The following is a 25,849-nucleotide window of genomic DNA, read 5'->3' as shown; positions in this document are numbered from 1 at the left end:
TCTGTTTTCAACACCTCACATGGTATTTTGAACGTGATAAGAGTTGCTGACCATTGGATTCCATGACTGTTCACATTCAAGCACCGGAAGAAACGTTGCACCTATGCCAGACCACACCAGATAACTTCTTAAACTACCTAATCACCAAGGATGAGTCTGGGTGTTTCACTGTGACCTCAAGAGAAAGTAGCAAAGGAAGTAGTGGAAATGTGTATTCACCACTGCCAAAAATGATGAAGGCTCTACCATCTGAACACGACACTCTGAGTGTTTTTGGGGACTGCCATGGTGTGGTGCTAACAGATTAGGCTCGTAAGGGACAAAACATCACAGAAACATACTATTGAATCTTCTGAAAATGTTGTGGGAGGTTTCCACAGTGTAGCACTAAGGAAGCTGTTCAAAGGGGTGATTTTGCTCCAAGACAACATCCCAAATCTTTCTGCACAGGATATAATCAATCATGTTTCTTCTTTGGACTAGCACATTTTGCCTCATCCCCAATATTCTCCTGATGTAGTAACCTAAGGCTTCCTCCCCTTTCATCAGATGAAGATTCAATTGCTTGGCAGGTATTTCCAAAATAGTGAGGGCATGATTTTTGTGATGGAACATTTTCTGAACAGCCAAAATCGTGATGTCTTCAACCGAGGTCTCCTGCACATCATCTATCACTGAGAAAAATGTTTAACAATGAAAGTTGAATATAGAAAGAAAAACTAACATTGCCATCAAAAGTCATTGTCACAGCTCGATTTTTTTTTTTTTTTTAATTAGTCGATAGTCAAAACTTTTTGACTACCTCTTGTATAACAGCTCAGTATACTAGTTTATCCATTTTAACAAAACATACACAACAAGAGTGCTTTAAACAAAGTGTTCTGCAGACTGAACTGACACTTGGTTTGCGTCGTTATGTGACGTGATCCAACAAAACAAAAACAAAAATTCATTGATGTAAAAGCCAGCCCTGTGCTAGGCTAAAACGTTTCATGTTGCCCTCAAGAACATGGAACTGAAAGGAGGAATCAAATAATGGAAACTCCACGTTGGTGTATCAACAATTTTAGGAAAAGGATGGACTGCTGCTACTGACCATAAAGATGACTTGTTGAGTTGCATGCAATCACAATGAAAAGACTGTTACACATTACAGCTTTCAGTCAAAGCCTATTTAGTAAAGAAAAAACACTTATGCAAGCAAGCACATGAGGAGACTGTTACACATTATAGGTTTCAGGCAAAGCCTTCTTCAATAAACACACACACACACACACACACATATTCACACAAGCAAGCATACCTCACATGCTTGCTTGTGTGAATATGTGTGTGTGTGTGTGTTTTCTTTATTGAAGAAGGCTTTGCCTGAAACCTGTAATGTGTAACAGTCACATGCTTGCTTGTGGGAATATGTGTGTGTTTTCTTTACTGAATAAGGCTTTGTGCTAAAGCAGTAATGTGTAACAGTCTTTTTATTGTGTCTGTCTTCAACTAAAAGGGGTATCTTTATGATGAGTAACAGTCTATCCTTTTTCTAATACTACTAAAAGGATAATTTTTTTTAAAGTTAAATAAAAGCATAAAATTAATGCAGTCACTGCACAACATTTGAATGAACTGTTTTTAACTGAAGTAATACAATAGACAATCTGTTACCCTCTACGTTCATTAAGAACTCAATTTAAGTTAGCTTTTTCCGTTTATTTTATTTTCTTATCACACACACACTGAAACATGAATTACAATAAACATGGAGCAACAACATTGTTTTTTCTTAAATTCCAAAGAACAATAATCCTGTTCTGCCAACATGATCACACAAAACACTTTACAAACACATACAAATACAAATAGTAATATGTTATGTTCCCACATCAGCCCCTTCCCAGTAGCATAGTCAGTTTGTAGGAAATCGAATTTAATGACTGCATCTTGTTGTTCTTCTCAGTTTTTTACCCTCTGCAGAGTCTGAATGTTGGTCCTGAGTTGACAGTTCAACTGGAGTGTGTTCAGGGTGTTTATTATTCTCATTCATCAGGTATGCAGGTTTTAATCAGTCAGTGGAGATGTTCTCAATTTGGTCTTTCACTTTAAATCCAAAAAATTTTGGGATCATTTCAATTACTTCATACAGGCCTTCATACAGAGACTGTAATGCCTTCTTCACTTGGTCAACGCTTACGAACATATGTGTTGAGCTGCTGAGGCCCTTATGTATGAATGGTGTTCATTTTCCTTTGTAGGGATATTGTACAGGTTTCTGATTATTCATACACTGTTTCAGCTGTTACACAAATTGAGGTAAGTCTGCATTTTTGTGCCATACTCATGAAAACAATCACCTCGTAACCTGATGGGTGATCCATAAACCGTATCTGAAATAGTAGCATTAGTGTTTTCTCTAATGATGCATTGAGGACCAAGAAGGATTACTGGTATTTGAGTCCATTTAGCAGTTACATGGGCATGGATGGCTGCTTTAAGTGTCTGATGAAATTTTCCAAATTTTCATTTGACTGAGGATGCAATATGCTCCAACAAAACAAAAACAAAAATTCACTGATGTAAAAGCCATCTCTGTATGCCACAGTTTGTGTTTGGTGACAATCACATATTTTTGATAGTGCTTGGAATAGCTGAGAGTTAAACTTTAACTCTATGAATGCCTGTTGCTCAAGGTGAATAACTGTGAAACATTCATCATTACACCTACATCTACATCAGTACTCTAGAATTCACCTTATGGTGCACAGCAGAGGGTACCCTGTACTACTACTAGTCATTTCCTAAAATTCTCCTAATAAACAGAAGTTGACTTACTTTCCCTTCCACTATCCTCACATGCTCGTACCATTTCATATTGCTTTACAATGTTATGCCCAGATATTTAAATGATGTGTCTGTGTTAAGTAGGACACTACTAATGTCATATCTGAGCATTATGAGTTTGTTTTTTCTACTCATCCACATTAGCTTACATTTTTCTACATTTAGAGTTAGCTGCCATTCATCACATCAAATAGAAATTTTGTCCAATCATCTTGTATCCTCCTACAGTCACTCAACTTCGACACCTTACTGTACATCACATATCATCAGCAAATAACTGCAGATTACTGCCCACCCTGTCTGCTAAATCATTTATGTACATAGAGAATAAGAGCAGTCCTATCACACTTTCCTGGGGCACTTCTGATGGTACACTTGTCTCTGATGAACACTTGCGATCAAGGACTGCATATTGGATTCTACAACTTAAGAAGTCTACAAGCCACTCACATATCTATGAACCTATTCCGTATTCTTTGACCTTCTTTAACAGCCTGCAATGGGGCACCATGTCAAATGCGTTCCGGAAATCTAGAAATATGGAATATGCTTAATGCCCTTCATCCACAGTTTGCAGTATATCACGTGAGAGAAGGCCACGCTGAGTTTTGCATGAGTGATGTTTTCTAAAATCATGCTCACTTGTGGACACAAGCTTCTCAGTCTCAAGAAAATTTATTACATTCAAACTCAGAATGTGTTCAAGGATTCCGCAGCAAACTGATGTAAGGCATGTTGGTCTGCAACTTTGCAGGTCCGTACTTTTGCCCTTCTTATACACAGAAGACACCTGTGATTTTTTCCAGTCATTCAGGACTTTGCACTTGGGGATACATTCATGATAAAGGCACGATAAGTAAGGGGCCAGTGCTGTAGAGTACTCTTTGAAAAACTGAACAGGGTTTCCATCTGGACCTGGTGACTTATTTGTTTTCATCTCCTTCAGTTGTTCTTCTACACCAGGGATGCTTATTACTGTTTCATGCATACGGGAGTCTGTTTGATGGTCAAATGATGGTATGTTTGTACAGTTTTCCAGTGTGAACAACATCTTGAACATTAAATTTAAAACTTCAGTTTACATTTTGCTATCTTCAACTGCCACCCCACACTGGTCACCAAGTGACATGATGGAAGCCTTAGACTCATTCAGCGATTTTACATAGGACTAGAATTTCCTCATGTTCTCTATCAGATCTTTTGCTAAGGTATGACGGTGGTAGTAGTTGTATGCTTCGCACATGGATCTTTTCACATATGCATGAATCTCTACTAACCTTTGCTTGTTGTCACTTTCTTTTGAACTGAGGGTGCAACAACCTCTGCTTCCTCAGCATTTTCCAAATCTCATTATTAAACCATGGTGGGTCTTTTCCATCCTTAATCCACTTACTAGGCACATAATTCTCCAGCCCATGATTTACAATCTGCTTAAACTTTGCCCATAATTCCTCTATGTATATCTTACTGCAACTAAGTGATGTCAATTCACTATCTAAGTGAGATGCTAACAGCTGCTTATCTGCTCTTTCTAGCAGAAACATCCTCCTAGCCTTCTTAACTGATTTGTTGACTTATGTGATCATAGTTGCTATAATGATATCACAATTGCTAATCCCCATGTCTATAACAATGTTGTCAATAAGGTCAGACCTAATTGTAGCTACAAGGTCTAAGATATTTTCATTATGTTTGGGCTGCCAAACTAGCTTCTGAAGAAAGTTTTCAGAAAACATGTTCCAAAGTACTTCGCATGACTGTCTGCCGGTGCCCACTGCATTGAATCCATAGATATCCCAGTCTATACCTGGTAGGTTAAATTCACCATGATATGGATATTTATGTGCTACTGACCATAGACATTCTTTGAATGACTCAAGAACTGTCACAGCAGAATCGGGTGGCCAGTGAGAAGATCCAACAATTAGCTTGGTTTCACCTAGACCTGTGATACGTGACCAGATAACTTCACTGTCACACTCAACTTTAACCTCAATAGAGAGAAGTTTTTTGTCAACTGCAATGAGCACTCACCCTCATTTGGTCTCTAAATCTGTCTTTCCAATACATGTTCCATGCCTCGCTAAATGTCTCACAGCTTTTTACTTCATGTTTCAACCAGCTCTTGGTCCCGAGAATAATTTGAGCACATGAACTTTTCTGGAGAGCAGTAAATTCAGGAACTTTGTTATGAATATTGGAACAGTTTACTGATAAAATTTTGACAGTTGAAGTGTCTTTACTCTGAGTGTAACCTGACTTCCCTTGCTGCATATCAACTGGTGAGTGTTCATCAGAGTACCTCAAACAACTGCCTAGCACTACACAAGTACTCTGCCACCCGAGTAGCTGCTTCCTTGGTATAGTGCACTGCTGACCATCAAGGGGAGTCCTACAAATCTCCAACCAATGATGTAGGTCTAGGAAATCTGCAGTCTAGACTGTCAAAGAGTTGACGAATCCTTTCGTTGAGACCCTCCACTTGGCCCCAAATCAGTAGACCCTGATTAACCCTGGGAACAATGCTGCAAACTGTAGGTTCTGCTTGCACCCAATGTGTGAGGCAAGCAGCCACCTGTATGAACTGAGGGTGGCCTCAGAACCCATGTGACAGGTGTCACTGGGGCTGACATGAGCTACAACTTGCTAGGCTGCCTCCACATCTCAGATGAGGCCTCTTGATAGACATACCAAGTGCATGCTGGCTTTCTTTTTAGCCATGAATGCTATCTGCCTAAGGGGCTCCATAATGCGCCTAACATTGGAGCTGCCAATAACTAGTAAATCCTTCCCCCATGTACCTGCTCAGACCCTGCTGAAGGAGCAGCCACTTGTCCATTCCCAGCATAAATGAGCGAGGCCAGATGACCAATTTCCAGATCAGTCCTCCACTTCAAGTGACATGAATGTGTTACTACCTGCCACTCACTCTGCTGTGAGGGCAGATCCACTGCATCAGATACACTAGAAGGTGTCTCAACAGCAGAGTCCATGGGTGAAACAAGTGACACCTGAGATGTCTCTTGCCAATTTCTCCACCACTCTCACACCACAAAGCAGCAGCCTGAAGGTGACTGACCATAGCCAAGAGTGCATTCAGCTGTTTGTGAACTGTGGCCAGCTCCTCCTGCATCCGCATACAGCATCCTGCTCGTCCTAGCAAGACTAACTGAAGAAGTAAACTATAAAAGCAGATAAAATCCTAGATATGCAACTTGCTATCCTCATGTTGTGCCGCCAATTGATGCTGATGCCTCAATGAGTTATGTAGCTGGCTGTTCAGAAAAAATGAAAACTGTGCTACACACTGCCTGAATTTACACTTAGAAAATGCAAGCTTACACCTCTTAAATGTAAACACACACAAAATTTCATAAATATACTGTGAGGAAAGACAGGAAAAAATAAACACTTAACTTGCCACTCTGTAGATATGTATCAGGTGAGAGCTGGAGCCTCACTGACTGGATTACTAAATGAATGTATACATGTCTTAAAACAAAACAAATGAGCAACTACTGTACTACAGACTGAACGAATTTACGCTTACAAAAATTTGAGATTAAATCTCTTAAACAGGAAAAAGCACATGAAATTGAATAAACATACTATGAGGAAAAGATACACACTTAATTTCCCACTCCGTAGATCTGTATCAGCTGAAAGCTGGAGCCTCACTGACTAAGGAAAATGTCCTAATGGCAACTGAACATGTCATGACATTTTATTTTTCTGACAAGCAATACATGTTTTTGCCCAGTTTTGGACATCCTTTCTTATATTTATCCAGGCAAACCTTAATGTGGTCATGTTTACAATTGTCTTAATGCCTGGATGAGCCAAATTACAGTAGTTTTGGAAAATAGGATATCTAAATGTTTCAGGAATATAAGGGCAAATAATATAGGTTAACATATCACACCACAATTGTTTTCCTTCATGTGTCAAGCAGTATTTTAATTTAAGTGATGTATGATGGCTGTAATATAGTGGATGAAGCTATTTGTCATCTTCTTGTGCTTGTGCTATATCTTCATAGTTAAGTGGAATTAATTTTTCAAGCCTTCATAAGCTATCAGCAACATTTTCTTTACCAGATATATGTCACAGATCAGTAGTAAATTATGAAATATACTAAAAATAACATAATTGGATTGGCACTGATTTCTCATTCTTTTGTTTGAATGCAAACATTAGAGAGCACAGTCAGTATAAATAATGAAACCTCTTCCATCTAACACATTGTGAACTTTTCTAAAAAAAAAAAAATCACTCGTCTCCACTGTCTTTCTTTCCAATATTGCAATAGAGCACCTGCCACAAAATCTGGTGTATCAACAAATAGTGCAAGCTGATCATGCAAACCAGGAAATGACAGAAGTGTAGCCTTAGTGAGATCTTTGCATTTTTGGAATTGTGCAATCGCTTCTTCTGTCCAGTCAATACAGCTTTAGTCAGTTTTAGTTGTACATTTAAGTAATCATTCAGCAAAGCTTGGTTTTCAGCAGCATGTTCCAAATGCCAACGATAGAAATTGATGATCCCTAAGTATGCTCTTAGTGCATGAACTGTTTTGGGTGATTTATAGTTTGATATGTCACACCCCTTTCTGGGTCTTGCTTTTTTCTCTATATTTTAATTAAATGTCCTAAGAATGTTAACTGTTGTACACCAGATACTGATTTGCCAACATTTATTATGAGATCATACTCATTCAGTTGCTTAAAGAGTGAATTTAGAAGCTGAACACGTTGCTCTGGAGATTCAGATGTTATTAAACTATCATCCAAATATGAAACACATAAATCCAGTTCTCTTAAAACTTCGCGTATAAACCTCTGAAATGTGCTAGGTGCTTTACGAAGTCCAAAGGTCATACAATTAAATTCATAAAGAACAAAAGGTGTAATAATAACTGATTTTTAATGGTAATTTCTCATGTTCCCACAAATCTTTAGACTATTAACATATTATATTATATTATATTAGATGTATTCCATGTTAGTGGAAAAAACTGCTCAAAAAGTTTTGCACCACCAGCAAATGTGTAAATATGAGAGGATAAGGAAATTAAAGAACTAGCCTTATGGGGAAAATGAGCTTTACTGCGAAATGAAAACAAACCAATAACTGAAATAAAGAAAGTAAATTCAAAAGTGCACATCTTTGAATTGTGTGAAATCAAATTCTGTTGGTGGGTAACATACAATACCATCTTCCTCCATCCCAAGAACTGTAATGTGCTGGGATCCTCCTAGACAGCCTGTCTACAAGATGCTGCTACTTCATCCATCCCACTCTTTGACAGTGGCTCTCCTGAGTTCATTCATTATGTGAGAACAGTTCCTACAATGATGCACAGAAAGTTTCAAAAGTTTCAATTGGCCACATGCGTACTCAATTGGGTTCATGTCAGTAATTTCAGCAACATATTCCATTAGGTTGATGCCTGCCTTATGAAGGAAATTTTCGTGAGGATATTACCATCTTCAAAGACAATTCATAATCAAAATACTGACTGAAGGGAAGGACAAAAGGTTGGAGCATCCCTTTCCAACAGTGCACAGACCTCAAATTATCCTCAAGAGTGGTGAGAAGTCCAAAATGAGATCATCATACCAGTCCAAACATGACTAGCCCACCTCCCTGTTGAACCAGCAGGAATGCATGTCTTATATGTGCTTTGGTATCTGAATGCCTCCATACTTTTATGCGGTTACCATCAGGTGTTGGACAAATCATGCACTTGTTAGTTAAGAGAAGCCGATTAGAACCCATTGCCAATGATACAAGCTCCATTCAAGGTGCTCCCTTGCTCCTGTACTTCATGAATGGTACTGGGAGGTTTGTGCTGTTGCTAATATGGATGCCTACAATCCAAACTGGTGAGTGCAAGATAGCTGTGTATTGTCCGAAACAACTCAGTCCTCCCACTTGTCTCTAGAAAGGCAATGCATGGTTCTTTTCCTTTCTCCTCAGGTTACCTACAAGTTATAATCTAAAGAAACAGAGTCTCACTTGGTATTGTTGATGATAGCAAATCTTGAATGTCTTGCCTCTCACAATAGTGGCTGAATGTTCAAACAACATTCCACTTGTATACACCAGTTTAGCAGGCAACTTCCCATGCTGACAGTCCTTCTTGTAGCATCAATGTGACGATGCATTCGAAGTCTAAGCTTGAAATGACTCCTTTTGAGGCATGTTGATACACTGAGCCATGTACACAAGCCATATTATCTCATTCATAACTTGGGTCTCAGCATGCTCTTTTGTACTGCATTGAGAATGCAAGTTTATTCTTGTCTCCATCACATAGGTGGCTGCACGTAATGATTCATGTGGCCAAAAGAGTATGTATCAAGAGAAACAAAAATACCATGCAAATCCTGAGCGTGGTGCAAAACGTTTTTGAACTGTTTATATTGTAATACTCTGTCAGTTTCACCTCTTGAATTTGGTGCCTGAAGAACTGGCCTTGTACTGTCTCCTTCTCCAGCAGTTGTAGAGGCAGTTACCCAGAACTCATACTGCTGAAGTTCTTTCAACCCTCGCACTTCATGTGTGTTTGAGGTAGCTCCTATCTGATGTCGTACTGGCTGCAAAAGAGTATAAAAGTTTCCTGTCTCTCAAGATTCTCTGTTAGTGGACATATCTATGGGAAGCTGTAAGCCTTGAGGAAAAATTGTAATTTATATTTAATGAACAGATAACACACAAAATTAATAGATACTACAAAGAGGAAGCAAGGAAGTAAGTTTGTGGAATACCCTTACCAGAATAAGTAACAGGTCAGTGAGACACCTGTCCATGCATCTGGTAATGGTTGACATAACACTTGAAGAGGTGAGTAGACAGAAAATATTGTAGGTATGCACAAATATTAAAATATGCTAAACCAAAGGTGGATTATTGTGTGTTATCTATTATAAGATTAGAACAAGATAGCAATTCACTTAAAAGTTAATTTACTGTGAGCATTATAAAGCTAGAATGTGAACAGATTAAGAGTCAAATACATTGTCAATCATTAATTCATTTGCATATGATGCACTGTAGATTTCAATACGAAACAAAGCAAAATGCATCAATGACTGAATAAAAGACAGATTGGATTAAATTAACTTTTTGTTTCATTAAATTTACAATGAGGAGATCCTCCAGCAAGTAGAACATGTCAGAAAAACAAGAATAGACAGTAAATATTTACAAAGAAAGGCAGGTATGCTAATTCACCTCCCACAGATCGCAAGTGAAATGGTCCTCATAGATGTAGAATAAGTCTATAAATTCTTAAAATTATTTTCATATAAAATGTAATATATAACTGTAATAAAATGGAATGCCAGCAGCCACCCTTATGATGTTATTTATTATATGGCTACCAGTTTCAGTGCTTCAGTGCACCATTTTCAGGCCTTAACTGACACTGAGTGGGGTTAATTTCAATCACATAGATGATTCATCAGTGGCCTACAGCTAAGACCTCTTAATGAACACATTTTTGGACCAGAGTACTTGGCTTTAAATCTTTGTGGAGGTTATTCTTACTTCTAGTATTGATTTCAAGAACTAAGCTGTTTGTTTGAAAAAGAGACAGATATTTAATGATAAATTTGACTAAGGGATAAATTTACTGGGGAGCAGTAAATAGTATAACAGGGGATGCCAGCAGTATAAACTGTTTCTGCTGTTAACACCAGTCTCTTTATGTATTTGGTTTTATTATTGGTGCGCATCATAAAACTGCGCATCAATGCACAGGAAGTTACTAATTAATGAATTAATTATCTGGAAGTAACTAAGTGCACACAATCAGATGAAAAATAGAATTCCACAGGTAATCCACATCTAATAAGAAATACATTCTACAGGCTTTGTTCCATATCTCTCAAATGGTTCACGACTGGCATCTTCAAACCACCAGTAGCTTCTATAGCAATAATTGCTTATTTACAACTAGTTTCAATCATGAGTATGATAATGGAAAGACTGGTTGGAATATAGATGGTGGAAAGGGTAAAGGTCACAATTGGTATACAGTTGAGGCACTGAGTAGTCAATAGTCTCATAAATAGGCATTGCGTGGTTGATAGGCTCGTAAACATGACTGAAAGTATTGCTAAGGTTTTGAATGACTTACTTCTTCAGAGGTAACTATACTCTGTTCATCATAAGGATAAACCTGATGTTAACATTATGCCATGTATTCTTCCACATTTGTTTGAATCTCACTGGATTTCATTTCACGTGGAGCAGAAACCAAGCTGTGACCAGTACAGTCAAGTACAATCATAAGGATACGTATTATGCTTTGTTACATGCACATAGACTGAGCAATAATGCGGGACAACAGTTTTACCAGAGGATTAAACTTGGACAGCACTGGCCAGCCAGTGGTCCAACTAACCTGCAATGATGTGAGCAGTTGCATTTCATACATAAAAAGAGACGAGCAAAGAAACACTATAGCATTGGATGTCATTTAATTTTTAAAGAGAATGAAATAATATTCAGAGAAACTCCATCACTACCGTACGCTCCTTAGGTGACCAGACGGAAAGCATAAAATGCACTCGTTCTCACCTGACATAGTATTCTAATTACGAACAAGAGTGATGAAAATTTCTAACTTAAATGAGGGCAATTTTTCTGAGTGAGCTGTGTGTAATGCAAAAGCATGCTGCAGGGAAGTCACTGTACTGTTGAATACTGAAGCCACTGAAGGTATTAATTACAGTCAGTTGTCTGGTAATCTCTTAGCTCCTTCCTTATCCAAATCCAAGAAATACGTTTCACTTCTGGAAGTGTCACCTACTACATTGATAACAAGTCTATCAACAACAAAATCCACAAAGCCAACTAGGAGCAGCATTTTCTCTTCTTCTTTCATGACAATGTATTATATCCTGCCAGCATCTGGCAATGACTTTTGAAAAAGCTGTGTGTGTTAGTTCCAGTACGTCTGGCAGTTGAAAAGTCTTGTTACTTCATTGGCCAAATCCTGCAACTTTGCTTCAGATCGGTTCTGTTAAGTTCATATTCTAATGGGACAGTACCAAATGAAAAAAATGCAGCATTTGAATGATGTGCTCAATGCTGCAAAAATGATTGTTTTTCATGTTTCTACGATACTTATCGACCTCTGTGTCTAAAATGTTGGACATAGTCCAAATAAAGAGGATTTGGTTTTTCATTTTTGCCTTAAAACATTAAATTGTTATGTTTTTTTAATTTAAGCAACTTTTATGGACAGTCTTTCATAAAAGATAGATAATTACGAATTTGTATTTGAAATGAAAACAGGAATTTTGTGTGCAATATGAAATTAGAAACAAGAAGAGGTGCATTATTCACAAAAAAGGATGATGAGTTTTATAATTATGAGATGTAATTATTTCAAAATGAATGAGAAAAAAAATGATACTGCGGAGATTTGAACCAAAGAACAATTACCTGTATTTGAGTTACATTCTATTATGTTACTGACTGCCCTACATGTACATTGTGGCTTTGTGTACCAACTGTATTGCATACAATTGGTGGGAAAACTTCAAGGCCGATTATCTCTGTAAATTTACGAAAACTTTAAGAACAGCCTATTTCTTGGCCCTTTTTAACAGTATTCCACATGTGTTTCACTGCGGAACAGAAAGCAGCCTCAGCTATTTTTATACTGTGCATTAGCAGCACGAGAATCAGAGCACAACAGTGCAGAGGATGTAACTGTACACGATTTTTGAAATAAAACCTACATAGCTAAAGTGTGATTAAGAAAAACATTGAAGGCTGTTATTACATTGGAATATCTTAAAGTTTCATTTAATGTAACTTAGTAATAATATATCTAATGCATAAGTAGGACCTACTTCCAAGAGTGTAGCAACACCAGTGTACATGTGCTATGGCTTCTGACCAAACATCCCTTCTGTGTTTGTTTACAACAGGTATATTCTTATTATAGTACAGAAAACACACCCACCCCCCAAATATAGAAAAATTCCACATGGGAAAAATATATATAAAAAAGAAACATGCTGTGACTAACCAAACGGGAAAGCACTGGTAGATAGACACAATAAAAAAACACACACACAAATTTCAAGCTTTCCAACACAAGGTTGCTTCATCAGGAAAGAGGGAAGGAGAGGAAAAGATGAAAGGATGTGGGTTTTACTGGAGAGGGTAAGGAGTCATTCCAATCCTGGGAGCGGAAAGACTTACCTTAGGGAGAAAAAAGGACAGGTATACACTCGCACACACGCGCATATCCATCCGTACATATACAGATATGTCTGCCTGTGTCTGTATATGTGCAGATGGATACGTGCGTGTGTGTGAGTGTATACCTGTCCTTTTTTCCCCCAAAGGTAAGTCCCTCTCCAAAAGCTTGAAATTTGTGTGTAATAGAGGGAAACATTCCACGTAGGATGTCTGCTTGTGTCTGTATATGTGTGGATGGATATGTGTGTGTGTGTGAGTGTATACCCATCCTTTTTTCCCCCTAAGGTAAGTCTTTCCGCTCCCGGGATTGGAATGACTCCTTACCCTGTCCCTTAAAACACACATCCTTTCGTCTTTCCCTCTCCTTCCCTCTTTCCTGATGAGGCAACAGTTTGTTGCGAAAGCTTGAATTCTGTGTGTATGTTTGTGTTTGTTTGTGTGTCTGTCGACCTGCCAGCACTTTCATTTGGTAAGTTACATCATCTTTGTTTACCCATCCCCACACACACACACACACATATATCTAAAAACAAAGATGATGTGACTTACCAAATGAAAATGCTGGCAGGTCGACAGACACACAAACAAACACAAACATACACACAAAATTCAAGCTTTCGCAACAAACTGTTACCTTATCAGGAAAGAGGGAAGGAGAGGGAAAGACGAAAGGATGTGGGTTTTAAGGGAGAGGGTAAGGAGTCATTCCAATCCTGGGAGCAGAAAGACTTACTTTAGGGGGAAAAAAGGACGGGTATACACTCGCACACACACACATATCCATCCACACATATACAGACACAAGCAGACATATTTAAAGACAAAGAGTTCGGACAGAGATGTCAGTCGAGGCGGAAGTGCAGAGGCAAAGATGATGTTGAATGACAGGTGAGGTATCAGTGGCGACAACTTGCAGTTAGCGGAGATTGAGGCCTGGTGGTTAACGGGAAGAGAGGATATATTGAAGAGCAAGTTCCCATCTCCGGAGTTCGGATAGGTTGGTGTTGGTGGGAAGTATCCAGATAACCTGGATGGTGTAACACTGTGCCAAGATGTGCTGGCCGTGCACCAAGGCATGCTTAGCCACAGGGTGATCTTCATTACCAACAAACACTGTCTGCCTGTGTCCATTCATGCAAATGGACAGTTTGTTGCTGGTCATTCCCACATAGAATGCATCACAGTGTAGGCAGGTCAGTTGGTAAATCACGTGGGTGCTTTCACATGTGGCTCTGCCTTTGATCGTGTACACCTTCCGGGTTACAGGACTGGAGTAGGTGGTGGTGGGAGGGTGCATGGGACAGGTTTTACACCGGGGGCGGTTACAAGGATAGGAGCCAGAGGGTAGGGAAGGTGGTTTGGGGATTTCATAGGGATGAACTAAGAGGTTATGAAGGTTAGGTGGATGGCGGAAAGACACTCTTGGTGGAGTGGGGAGGATTTCATGAAGGATGGATCTCATTTCAGGGCAGGATTTGAGGAAGTCGTATCCCTGCTGGAGAGCCGCATTCAGAGTCTGGTCCAGTCCTGGAAAGTATCCTGTCACAAGTGGGGCACTTTTGTGGTTCTTCTGTGGGGGATTCTGGGTTTGAGGGGATGAGGAAGTGGCTCTGGTTATTTGCTTCTGTACCAGGTCGGGAGGGTAGTTGCGGGATGCGAAAGCTGTTGTCAGGTTGTTGGTGTAATGCTTCAGGGATTCCGGACTGGAGCAGATTCGTTTGCCACGAAGACGTAGGCTGTAGGGAAGGGACCGTTTGATGTGGAATGGGTGACAGCTGTCATAATGGAGGTACGTTGTTTGTTGGTGGGTTTGATGTGGACGGATGTGTGAAGCTGGCCATTGGACAGGTGGAGGTCAACGTCAAGGAAAGTGGCATGTGATTTGGAGTAGGACCAGGTGAATCTGATGGAACCAAAGGAGTTGATGTTGGAGAGGAAATTCTGGAGTTCTTCTTCACTGTGAGTCCAGATCATGAAGATGTCATCAATAAATCTGTACCAAACTTTGGGTTGGCAGGCCTGGGTAACCAAGAAGGCTTCCTCTAAGCAACCCATGAATAGGTTGGCGTACGAGGGGGCCATCCTGGTACCCATGGCTGTTCCCTTTAATTGTTGGTATGTCTGGCCTTCAAAAGTGAAGAAGTTGTGGGTCAGGATGAAGCTGGCTAAGGTGATGAGGAAAGAGGTTTTAGGCAGGGTGGCAGGTGATCGGTGTGAAAGGAAATGCTCCATCACAGCGAGGCCCTGGACGTGCGGAATATTTGTGTATAAGGAAGTTGCATCAATGGTTACAAGGATGATTTCTGGGGGTAACAGATTGGGTAAGGATTCCAGGCGTCCGAGAAAGTGGTTGGTGTCTTTGATGAAGGATGGGTGACTGCATGTAATGGGTTGAAGGTGTTGATCTACGTAGGCAGAGATACCTTCTGTGGGGGCTTGGTAACCAGCTACAATGGGGCGGCCGGGATGATTGGGTTTGTGGATTTTATGAAGTAGGTAGAAGGTAGGGGTGCGGGGTGTCGGTGGGGTCAGGAGGTTGATGGAGTCAGGTGAAAGGTTTTGCAGGGGGCCTAAGGTTCTGAGGATTCCTTGAAGCTCCGCCTGGACATTGGGAATGGGGCTACCTTGGCAAACTTTGTATGTGGTGTTGTCTGAAAGCTGACGCAGTACCACGATCAAGTACCACTCTCGTGGAACCCTTGTCCGCCGGAAGAATGACGATGGATCGGTCAGCCTTCAGATCACGGATAGCCTGGGCTTCAGCAGTGGTGATGTTGGGAGTAGGATTAAGGTTTTTTAAGAAGGATTGAGATGCAAGGCTGGAAGTCAGAAATTCCTGGAAGGTTTGGAGAGGGTGATTTTGAGGTAGAGGAGGTGGGACCCGCTGCGACGGAGGACGGAACTGTTCCAGGTAGAGTTCAATTTGGATGGTGCCTTGGGGAGTTGGATCATTAGGAGTAGGATTAGGATCATTTTTCTTTGTGGCAAAGTGATATTTCCAGCAGAGAGTACGAGTGTAGGACAGTAAATCTTTGACGAGGGCTGTTTGGTTGAATCTGGGAGTGGGGCTGAAGGTGAGGCCTTTGGATAGGACAGAGGTTTCGGATTGGGAGAGAGGTTTGGAGGAAAGGTTAACTACTGAATTAGGGTGTTGTGGTTCCAGATTGTGTCGATTGGAATTTTGAGGTTTTGGAGGGAGTGGAGCTGGAAGTGGGAGATTGAGTAGATGGGAGAGACTGGGTTTGTGTGCAATGAGAGGAGGTTGAGGTTTGCTGGAAAGCTTGTGACGGGTGAGTGAGTTGCCTTTCCGGAGGTGGGCAACCAGGAGATTGGATGGTTTTTTGAGGTGGAGGGTGGCATGCTGTTCTAATTTACGGTTGGCCTGTAGGAGGATGCTCTGAACAGCTGGTGTGGATGTGGGAGAGAAAAGATTAAGGACTTTTATTAAGGATAGGAGTTGACGGGTGTGTTCATTGGCTGAGTTGATGTGTAGGTGAAGGATTAGGTGGGTGAGGGCAATGGATTGTTCAGTTTGGTACTGGTATAGGGACTGATGGAAAGAAGGGTTGCAGCCAGAGATGGGAACTTTAAGTGTGAGGCCTTTGGGGGTAATGCCAAATGTCAGACAAGCCTGAGAAAATAGAATATGGGAGCGTAATCTGTCTAGGGTGAAGGCATGTTTGCGGAGGGAATGTAAATAAAACTTAATGGGGTCGTTGTGGGAGAGTTGTGAGGGTGACATGGTATTAGAAGGTGGAAAGTGTAACATGAGGCTGAAATGAAAATGAAAATAAAAATATATGGGGAGAGAAAAAGGTGAACTGGATAGTAACTGGAGATCTGGTGTGAAAAAAGGTGAAAAGGTGTTGGTTACAGCTGGGCTATGTTGGACTTGGGTTGGTAGACAACGATGTGCACAAAGGTTAGGTGGTTGTGTTGCCGCCAAAACACGTTAAAGGACGGAGAAATTCGGGAAAATTTCGAAAAAACTGCGTGTAATATATTAAAAGGAGTGGTTTTGTGGTGGCAGATTATGAAAATGAGGCTAACAATTGTCTGACGAAGAAATAATGACGTTAAAACCTGGGGGAAGCGGCTAAAAATTATCAGTGATGTGGGAAAAACGGAAAAATATATGCGGGATAAAATTGTATAGCAGATTACGGTAAAAAGAAGGTGAATACAAAGTGAAACTACTGGCAGAAACAGAAAGAGAAAATAAGACGACAGAAAAGATTTCGAAATGCAACAGTGACAATAACAAACGTAATTGTTGGGTTCAAATTAATGATATCAAAATAATAGAGGGAACGATTGCACGTGGGAAAAATATATCTAAAAACAAAGATGATGTGACTTACCGAACGAAAGCGCTGGCAGGTCGATAGACACACAAACAAACACAAACATACACACAAAATTCAAGCTTTCACAACAAACTGTTACCTTATCAGGAAAGACGGAGGGAGAGGGAAAGACGAAAGGATGTGGGTTTTAAGGGAGAGAGTAAGGAGTCATTCCAATCCCGGGAGCGGAAAGACTTACCTTAGGGGGAAAAAAGGACGGGTATACACTCGCACACACACACATATCCATCCACACATATACAGACACAAGCAGACATATTTAAAGACAAAGAGTTTGGACAGAGACGTCAGTCAAGGCGGAAGTGCAGAGGCAAAGATGATGTTGAATGACAGATGACGTATGAGTGGCGGCAACTTGAAATTAGCGGAGATTGAGGCCTGGTGGGTAACGGGAAGAGAGGATATATTGAAGAGCAAGTTCCCATCTCCGGAGTTTGGATAGGTTGGTGTTGGTGGGAAGTATCCAGATAACCCGGACGGTGTAACACTGTGCCAAGATGTGCTGGCCGTGCACCAAGGCATGCTTAGCCACAGGGTGATCCTCATTACCAACAAACACTGTCTGCTTGTGTCCATTCATGCGAATGGACAGTTTGTTGCTGGTCATTCCCACATAGAATGCATCACAGTGTAGGCAGGTCAGTTGGTAAATCACGTGGGTGCTTTCACATGTGGCTCTGCCTTTGGTCGTGTACACCTTCCGGGTTACAGGACTGGAGTAGGTGGTGGTGGGAGGGTGCATGGGACAGGTTTTACACCGGGGGCGGTTACAAGGATAGGAGCCAGAGGGTAGGGAAGGTGGTTTGCGGATTTCATAGGGATGAACTAAGAGGTTATGAAGGTTAGGTGGATGGTGGAAAGACCCTCTTGGTGGAGTGGGGAGGATTTCATGAAGGATGGATCTCATTTCAGGACAGGATTTGAGGAAGTCATATCCCTGCTGGAGAGCCACATTCAGAGTCTGGTCCAGTCCTGGAAAGTATCCTGTCACAAGTGGGGCACTTTTGTGGTTCTTCTGTGGGGGATTCTGGGTTTGAGGGGATGAGGAAGTGGCTCTGGTTATTTGCTTCTCTACCAGGTCGGAAGGGTAGTTGCAGGATGCGAAAGCTGTTGTCAGGTTGTTGGTGTAATGGTTCAGGGATTCTGGACTGGAGCAGATTCGTTTGCCACGAAGACCTAGGCTGTAGGGAAGGGACCGTTTGATGTGGAATGGGTGGCAGCTGTCATAATGGAGGTACTGTTGTTTGTTGGTGGGTTTGATGTGGACGGACGTGTGAAGCTGGCCATTGGACAGGTGGAGGTCAACGTCAAGGAAAGTGGCATGTGATTTGGTGTAGGACCAGGTGAATCTGATGGAACCAAAGGAGTTGAGGTTGGAGAGGAAATTCTGGAGTTCTTCTTCACTGTGAGTCCAGATCATGAAGATGTCATCAATAAATCTGTACCACCTCCTCTTCCTCAAAATCACCCTCTCCAAACCTTCCAGGAGTTACTGACGTCCAGCCCTGCATCTCAGTCCTTCTTAAAAAACCTTAATCCTACTCCCAACATCACCACTGCTGACGCCCAAGCTATCAGTGATCTGAAGGCTGACCGATCCATCGTCATTCTTCCGGCGGACAAGGGTTCCACGACAGTGGTACTTGATCGTCGGGAGTATGTGGCTGAGGGACAGCGTCAGCTTTCAGACAACACCACATACAAAGTTTGCCAAGGTAATCCCATTCCTGATGTCCAGGCGGAGCTTCAAGGAATCCTCAGAACATTAGGCCCCCTACAAAACCTTTCACCTGACTCCATCAACCTCCTGACCCCAGCGACACCCCGCACCCCTACCTTCTACCTAAAATTCACAAACCCAATCATCCCGGCCGCCCCATTGTAGCTGGTTCCCAAGCCCCCACAGAACGTATCTCTGCCTTTGTAGATCAACACCTTCAACCCATTACATGCAGTCTCGCATCCTTCATCAAAGACACCAACCACTTTTTCGAACGCCTGGAATCCTTACCCAATCTGTTACCCCCGGAAACCATCCTTGTAACCATTGATGCCACTTCCTTATACACAAATATTCTGCACGTCCAGGGCCTCGCTGCAATGGAGCAGTTCCGTTCACGCCGATCACCTGCCACCCTACCTAAAACCTCTTTCCTCATTACCTTAGCCAGCTTCATCCTGACCCACAACTTCTTCACTTTTGAAGGCCAGACATACCAACAATTAAAGGGAACAGCCATGGGTACCAGGATGGCCCCCTCGTACGCCAACCTATTCATGGGTTGCTTAGAGGAAGCCTTCTTGGTTACCCAGGCCTGCAAACCCAAAGTTTGGTACAGATTTATTGATGACATCTTCATGATCTGGACTTACAGTGAAGAAGAACTCCAGAATTTCCTCTCCAACCCCAACTCCTTTGGTTCCATCAGATTCACCTGGTCCTACTCTAAATCCCATGCCACTTTCGTTGACGTTGACCTCCATCTGTCCAATGGCCAGCTTCACACGTCCGTCCACATCAAACCCACCAACAAGCAACAGTACCTCCATTATGATAGCTGCCACACATTCCACATCAAACGGTCCCTTCCCTACAGCCTAGGTCTTCATGGCAAACGAATCTGCTCCAGTCCTGAATCCCTGAACCATTACACCAACAACCTGACAACAGCTTTCGCATCCCGCAACTACCCTCCCGACCTGGTACAGAAGCAAATAACCAGAGCCACTTCCTCATCCCTTCAAACCCAGAACCTCCCACAGAAGAACCACAAAAGTGCCCCACTTGTGACAGGATACTTTCCGGGACTGGATCAGACTCTGAATGTGGCTCTCCAGCAGGGATACGACTTCCTCAAATCCTGCCCTGAAATGAGACCCATCCTTCATGAAATCCTCCCCACTCCACCAAGAGTGTCTTTCCGCCGTCCACCTAACCTTCGTAACCTCTTAGTTCATCCCTATGAAATCCCCAAACCACCTTCCCTACCCTCTGGCTCCTACCCTTGTAACTGCCCCCAGTGTAAAACCTGTCTCATGCACCCTCCCACCACCACCTATTCCAGTCCTGTAACCCGGAAGGTGTACACGATCAAAGGCAGAGCCACGTGTGAAAGCACCCACGTGATTTACCAACTAACCTGCCTACACTGTGAAGCTTTCTATGTGGGAATGACCAGCAACAAACTGTCCATTCGCATGAATGGACACAGGCAGACAGTGTTTGTTGGTAATGAGGATCACCCTGTGGCTAAACATGCCTTGGTGCACGGCCAGCACATCTTGGCACAGTGTTACACCGTCCGGGTTATCTGGATACTTCCCACTAACACCAACCTGTCAGAACTCCGGAGATGGGAACTTGCCCTTCAGTATATCCTCTCTTCTCGTTATCCGCCAGGCCTCAACCTCCGCTAATTTCAAGTTGCCGCCACTCATATCTCACCTGTCTTTCAACAACGTCTTTGCCTCTTTGCTTCCGCTTCAACTGACATCTCTGCCCATAATCTTTGCCTTTACAAATGCCTGCTTGTGTCTGTGTATGTGCGGATGGATATGTGTGTGTATGCGAGTGTATACCTGTCCTTTTTTCCCCCTAAGGTAAGTCTTTCCGCCCCCGGGATTGGAATGACTCCTTACCCTCTCCCTTAAAACCCACATCCTTTTGTCTTTCCCTCTCCTTCCCTCTTTCCTGATGAAGCAACCGTTGGTTGCGAAAGCTAGAATTTTGTGTGTAAGTTTGTGTTTGTTTGTGTGTCTATCGACCTGCTAGCTCTTTTGTTTGGTAAGTCTCATTAACTTTGTTTTAAGATATATTTTTCTCACGTGGAATGTTTCCCTCTATTTTTTTATATATATATATATATATATATATATATATATATATATATATATATATATATATATATATATATATATATATATATACTGGCCATTAAAATTGCTACACCATGAAGATGACGTGCTACAGACGTGAAATTTAACCAACAGGAAGAAGATACTGTGATATGCAAATGATTAGCTTTTCAGAGCATTCACACAAGTTGGGTGCCAGTGGCGACACCTACAACGTGCTGACATAAGGAAAGTTTCCAACCTATTTCTCATACACAAGCAGCAGTTAATCGGCGTTGCCTGGTGAAAAGTTTTTGTGATGCCTCGTGTAAGGAGGAGAAATGCATACTGTCACATTTCCGACTTTGATAAAGGTCGGATTGTAGCCTATCGCGATTGTGGTTTTGTCGTATCACAACATTGCTGCTCGTGTTGGTCGAGATCCAAAGACTGTTAGCAGAATATGGAATCTGTGGGTTCAGGAGGGTAATATGGAACGCCATGCTAGATCCCAAAGGCCTTGTATCACTAGCAGCCGAGATGGCAGGCATTTTATCTGCATAGCTGTAACGGATCGTGCAGCCACGTCTCGATCCCTGAGTCAACAGATGGGGACGTTTGCAAGACAACAAGCATCTGCATGAACAGTTCGACGACATTTGCAGCAGCATGGACAATCAGCTCGGAGATAATGGCTGCGGTTACCCTTGATGCTGCATCACGGACAGGAATGCCTGCAATTGTGTACTCAACGACGAACCTGGGTGCACGAATGGCAAAACGTTATTTTTTCGGATGAATCCATTTTCTGTTTACAACATCATGATGGTCACATCCGTGTTTGGCGACATCTTGGTGAACGCACATTGGAAGTGTGTATTCGTCATCACCATACTGGCGTGTCACCCGGCGTTATGGTATGGGGTGCCATTGATTACATGTTTCAGGCACCTCTTGTTTGCATTGAGGGCACTTTGAACAGTGGAAGTTACATTTCAGATGTGTTATGACCCATGGCTCTACCCTTCATTCGATCCATGTGAAACCCTACATTTCAGCAGGATAACACATGACCGCATGTTGCAGGTCCTGTACGGGACCTTCTGGATACAGAAAATGTTCGACTGCTGTCCTGGCCAGCACATTCTCCAGATCTCTCACCAATTGAAAACGTCTGGTCAATGGTGGCCGAGCAGCTGGCTCATCACAATACGCCAGTCACTACTCTTGATGGACTATGGTATCATGTCGAAGCTGCATGGGCAGTTCTACCTGTACACGCCATCCAAGCTCTGTTTGACTCAATGCCCAAGCGTATCAAGGCCGTTATTACGGCCAGAGGTGGTTGCTTTGGGTACTGATTTCTCAGGATCTATGTACCCAAATTGCGTGAAAATGTAATCACATGTCAATTCTAGTATAATACACTCCTGGAAATTGAAATAAGAACACCGTGAATTCATTGTCCCAGGAAGGGGAAACTTTATTGACACATTCCTGGGGTCAGATACATCACATGATCACACTGACAGAACCACAGGCACATAGACACAGGCAACAGAGCATGCACAATGTCGGCACTAGTACAGTGTATATCCACCTTTCGCAGCAATGCAGGCTGCTATTCTCCCATGGAGACGATCGTAGAGATGCTGGATGTAGTCCTGTGGAATGGCTTGCCATGCCATTTCCACCTGGCGCCTCAGTTGGACCAGCGTTCGTGCTGGACGTGCAGACCGCGTGAGACGACACTTCATCCAGTCCCAAACATGCTCAATGGGGGACAGATCCGGAGATCTTGCTGGCCAGGGTAGTTGACTTACACCTTCTAGAGCACGTTGGGTGGCACGGGATACATGCGGACGTGCATTGTCCTGTTGGAACAGCAAGTTCCCTTGCCGGTCTAGGAATGGTAGAACGATGGGTTCGATGACGGTTTGGATGTACCGTGCACTATTCAGTGTCCCCTCGACGATCACCAGTGGTGTACGGCCAGTGTAGGAGATCGCTCCCCACACCATGATGCCGGGTGTTGGCCCTGTGTGCCTCGGTCGTATGCAGTCCTGATTGTGGCGCTCACCTGCACGGCGCCAAACACACATACGACCATCATTGGCACCAAGGCAGAAGCGACTCTCATCGCTGAAGACGACATGTCTCCATTCGTCCCTCCATTCACGCCTGTCGCGACACCACTGGAGGCGGGCTGCACGATGTTGGGGCGTGAGCGGAAGACGGCCTAACGGTGTGCGGGACCGTAGCCCAGCTTCATGGAGACGGTTGCGAATGGTCCTTGCCGATACCCCAGGAGCAACAGTGTCCCTAATTTGCTGGGAAGTGGCGGTGCGGTCCCCTACGGCACTGCGTAGGATCCTACGGTCTTGGCGTGCATCCGTGCGTCACTGCGGTCCGGTCCCAGGTCGACGGGCACGTGCACCTTCCGCCGACCACTGGCGACAACATCGATGTACTGTGGATACCTCACGCCCCACGTGTTGAGCAATTCGGCGGTACGTCCACCCGGCCTCCTGCATGCCCACTATACGCCCTCGCTCAAAGTCCGTCAACTGCACATACAGTTCACGTCCACGCTGTCGCGGCATGCTACCAGTGTTAAAGACTGCGATGGAGCTCCGTATGCCACGGCAAACTGGCTGACACAGACGGCGGCGGTGCACAAATGCTGCGCAGCTAGCGCCATTCGACGGCAAACACCGCGGTTCCTGGTGTGTCCGCTGTGCCGTGCGTGTGATCATTGCTTGTACAGCCCTCTCGCAGTGTCCGGAGCAAGTATGGTGGGTCTGACACACCGGTGTCAATGTGTTCTTTTTTCCATTTCCAGGAGTGTATATTTGTCCAATGAATACCCGTTTATCATCTGCATTTCTTCTTGGTGTAACAATTTTAATGGCCAGTAGTGGATAATAATAGAGGGAAACATTCCACGTAGGAAAAATATATCTAAAAACAAAGATGATGTGACTTACCAAATGAAAATGCTGGCAGGTCGACAGACACACAAACAAACACAAACATACACACAAAATTCAAGCTTTCGCAACAAACGGTTGCTTCATCAGGAAAGAGGGAAGGAGAGGGAAAGACGAAAGGATGTGGGTTTTAAGGGAGAGGGTAAGGAGTCATTCGAATCCCGGGAGCGGAAAGACTCACCTTAGGGGGAAAAAAGGACGGGTATACACTCGCGCACACACACACACACATCCATCCACACATATACAGACACAGGCAGACACATTTAAAGACAAAGAGTCTCCCCGTCCCCAAATACGTCTGCCTGCGCCCGCACTCCCCCCCCCCCCAAGGGAGTCGTTCCGGTCCTGGGAGCGGAGGGACTTGCCTTGGGGGGGGGGGGGGGGGGGGTGCACTCGCACGTGCGCGCATGTGTCCGTCCACACGTGTGCAGGCACAGGCAGACGCATCCAGGGACAAAGAAACTCCCTGTCCCCAAACTTTAAATATGTCTGCTTGTGACTGTGTATGTGGGATGGATGTGTGTGTGTGTGTGTGTGCGAGTGTATACCTGTCCTTTTTTCCCCCTAAGGTGGGTCTTTCCACTCCCGGGATTGGAGTGGCTCCTTGCCCTCTCCCTTGGGACCCACATCCTTTCGTCTTTCCCTCTCTTTCCCTCTTTCCTGGTGAGGCGGCGGTTTGTTGCGAAAGCTTGAATTTTGTGTGTGTGTTTGTGTTCGTTTGTGTGTCTGTCGGCCTGCCGGCGCTTTCGTTTGGTGGGTCGCATCATCTTTGTATATATATATATATATATATATATATATATATATATATATATATATATATATATATATATATATATGTGTGTGGGAAGCAGGGATGATGTGACTTGCCGAACGGGGGCGCTGGCACGTCGATAGACGCACGGGCGCACGCAGGCACACGCACAGGATTCGGGCTTTCGCGACGGACTGTTGCCTTGTCGGGGGGGAGGGGGGGGAGGGGAGGGGAGGGGGGGAGGGGGGGGATGGGGGGGAGGCGGAGGACGGGGGGATGTGGGTTTTTTGGGGGGGAGGGTGGGGAGTCGTTCCAGTCCCGTGAGCTGAGGGACTTGCCTTGGGGGGGGGGGAGGAGGGACGGGTGTGCACTCGCGCGCACGCACACACGTGTCCATCCACACATGTGCAGACGCGGGCAGACGAGTTTGGGGACGGGGAGTTTCTTTGTCCCTGGATGCGTCTGCCTGTGCCTGCACACGTGTGGACGGACACATGCGCGCGCGTGCGAGTGCACACCCACCCCCCCCCCCCTCCCAAGGCAAGTCCCTCCGCTCCCAGGACCGGAACGACTCCCTTGGGGGGGGGGGAGTGCGGGCGCAGGCAGACGTATTTGGGGACGGGGAGACTCTTTGTCTTTAAATGTGTCTGCTTGTGTCTGTATATGCGTGGATGGATGTGTGTGTGTGTGTGCGAGTGTATACCCGTCCTTTTTTCCCCCTAAGGTGAGTCTTTCCGCTCCCGGGATTGGAATGACTCCTTACCCTCTCCCTTAAAACCCACATCCTTTCGTCTTTCCCTCTCCTTCCCTCTTTCCTGATGAAGCAACCGTTTGTTGCGAAAGCT

At 43.5% G+C, this 25,849-nt stretch overlaps 1 protein-coding gene across 1 annotated transcript in view; it reads right to left on the bottom strand.

Moving 5' to 3' along the window:
- Positions 1 to 25,849, bottom strand: part of LOC126262686 (Down syndrome cell adhesion molecule-like protein Dscam2) — a 551,718-nt gene that overhangs the window by 121,578 nt on the left and 404,291 nt on the right. Inside the window, exons 24-25 of the mRNA XM_049959465.1 lie at positions 15,938 to 15,958; positions 9,281 to 9,409 (exon numbers count right to left, since the gene is read on the bottom strand). Of these exons, the coding sequence (XP_049815422.1) occupies positions 9,281 to 9,409; positions 15,938 to 15,958 (150 nt within the window). The remainder of the gene's footprint in view (positions 1 to 9,280; positions 9,410 to 15,937; positions 15,959 to 25,849) is intronic.

This window comes from Schistocerca nitens, chromosome 1 (genome assembly GCF_023898315.1).
Source record: "Schistocerca nitens isolate TAMUIC-IGC-003100 chromosome 1, iqSchNite1.1, whole genome shotgun sequence".
In the NCBI taxonomy this organism is placed as follows: domain Eukaryota; kingdom Metazoa; phylum Arthropoda; class Insecta; order Orthoptera; family Acrididae; genus Schistocerca; species Schistocerca nitens.
This window is presented reverse-complemented; position numbering and strand designations above follow the sequence as displayed.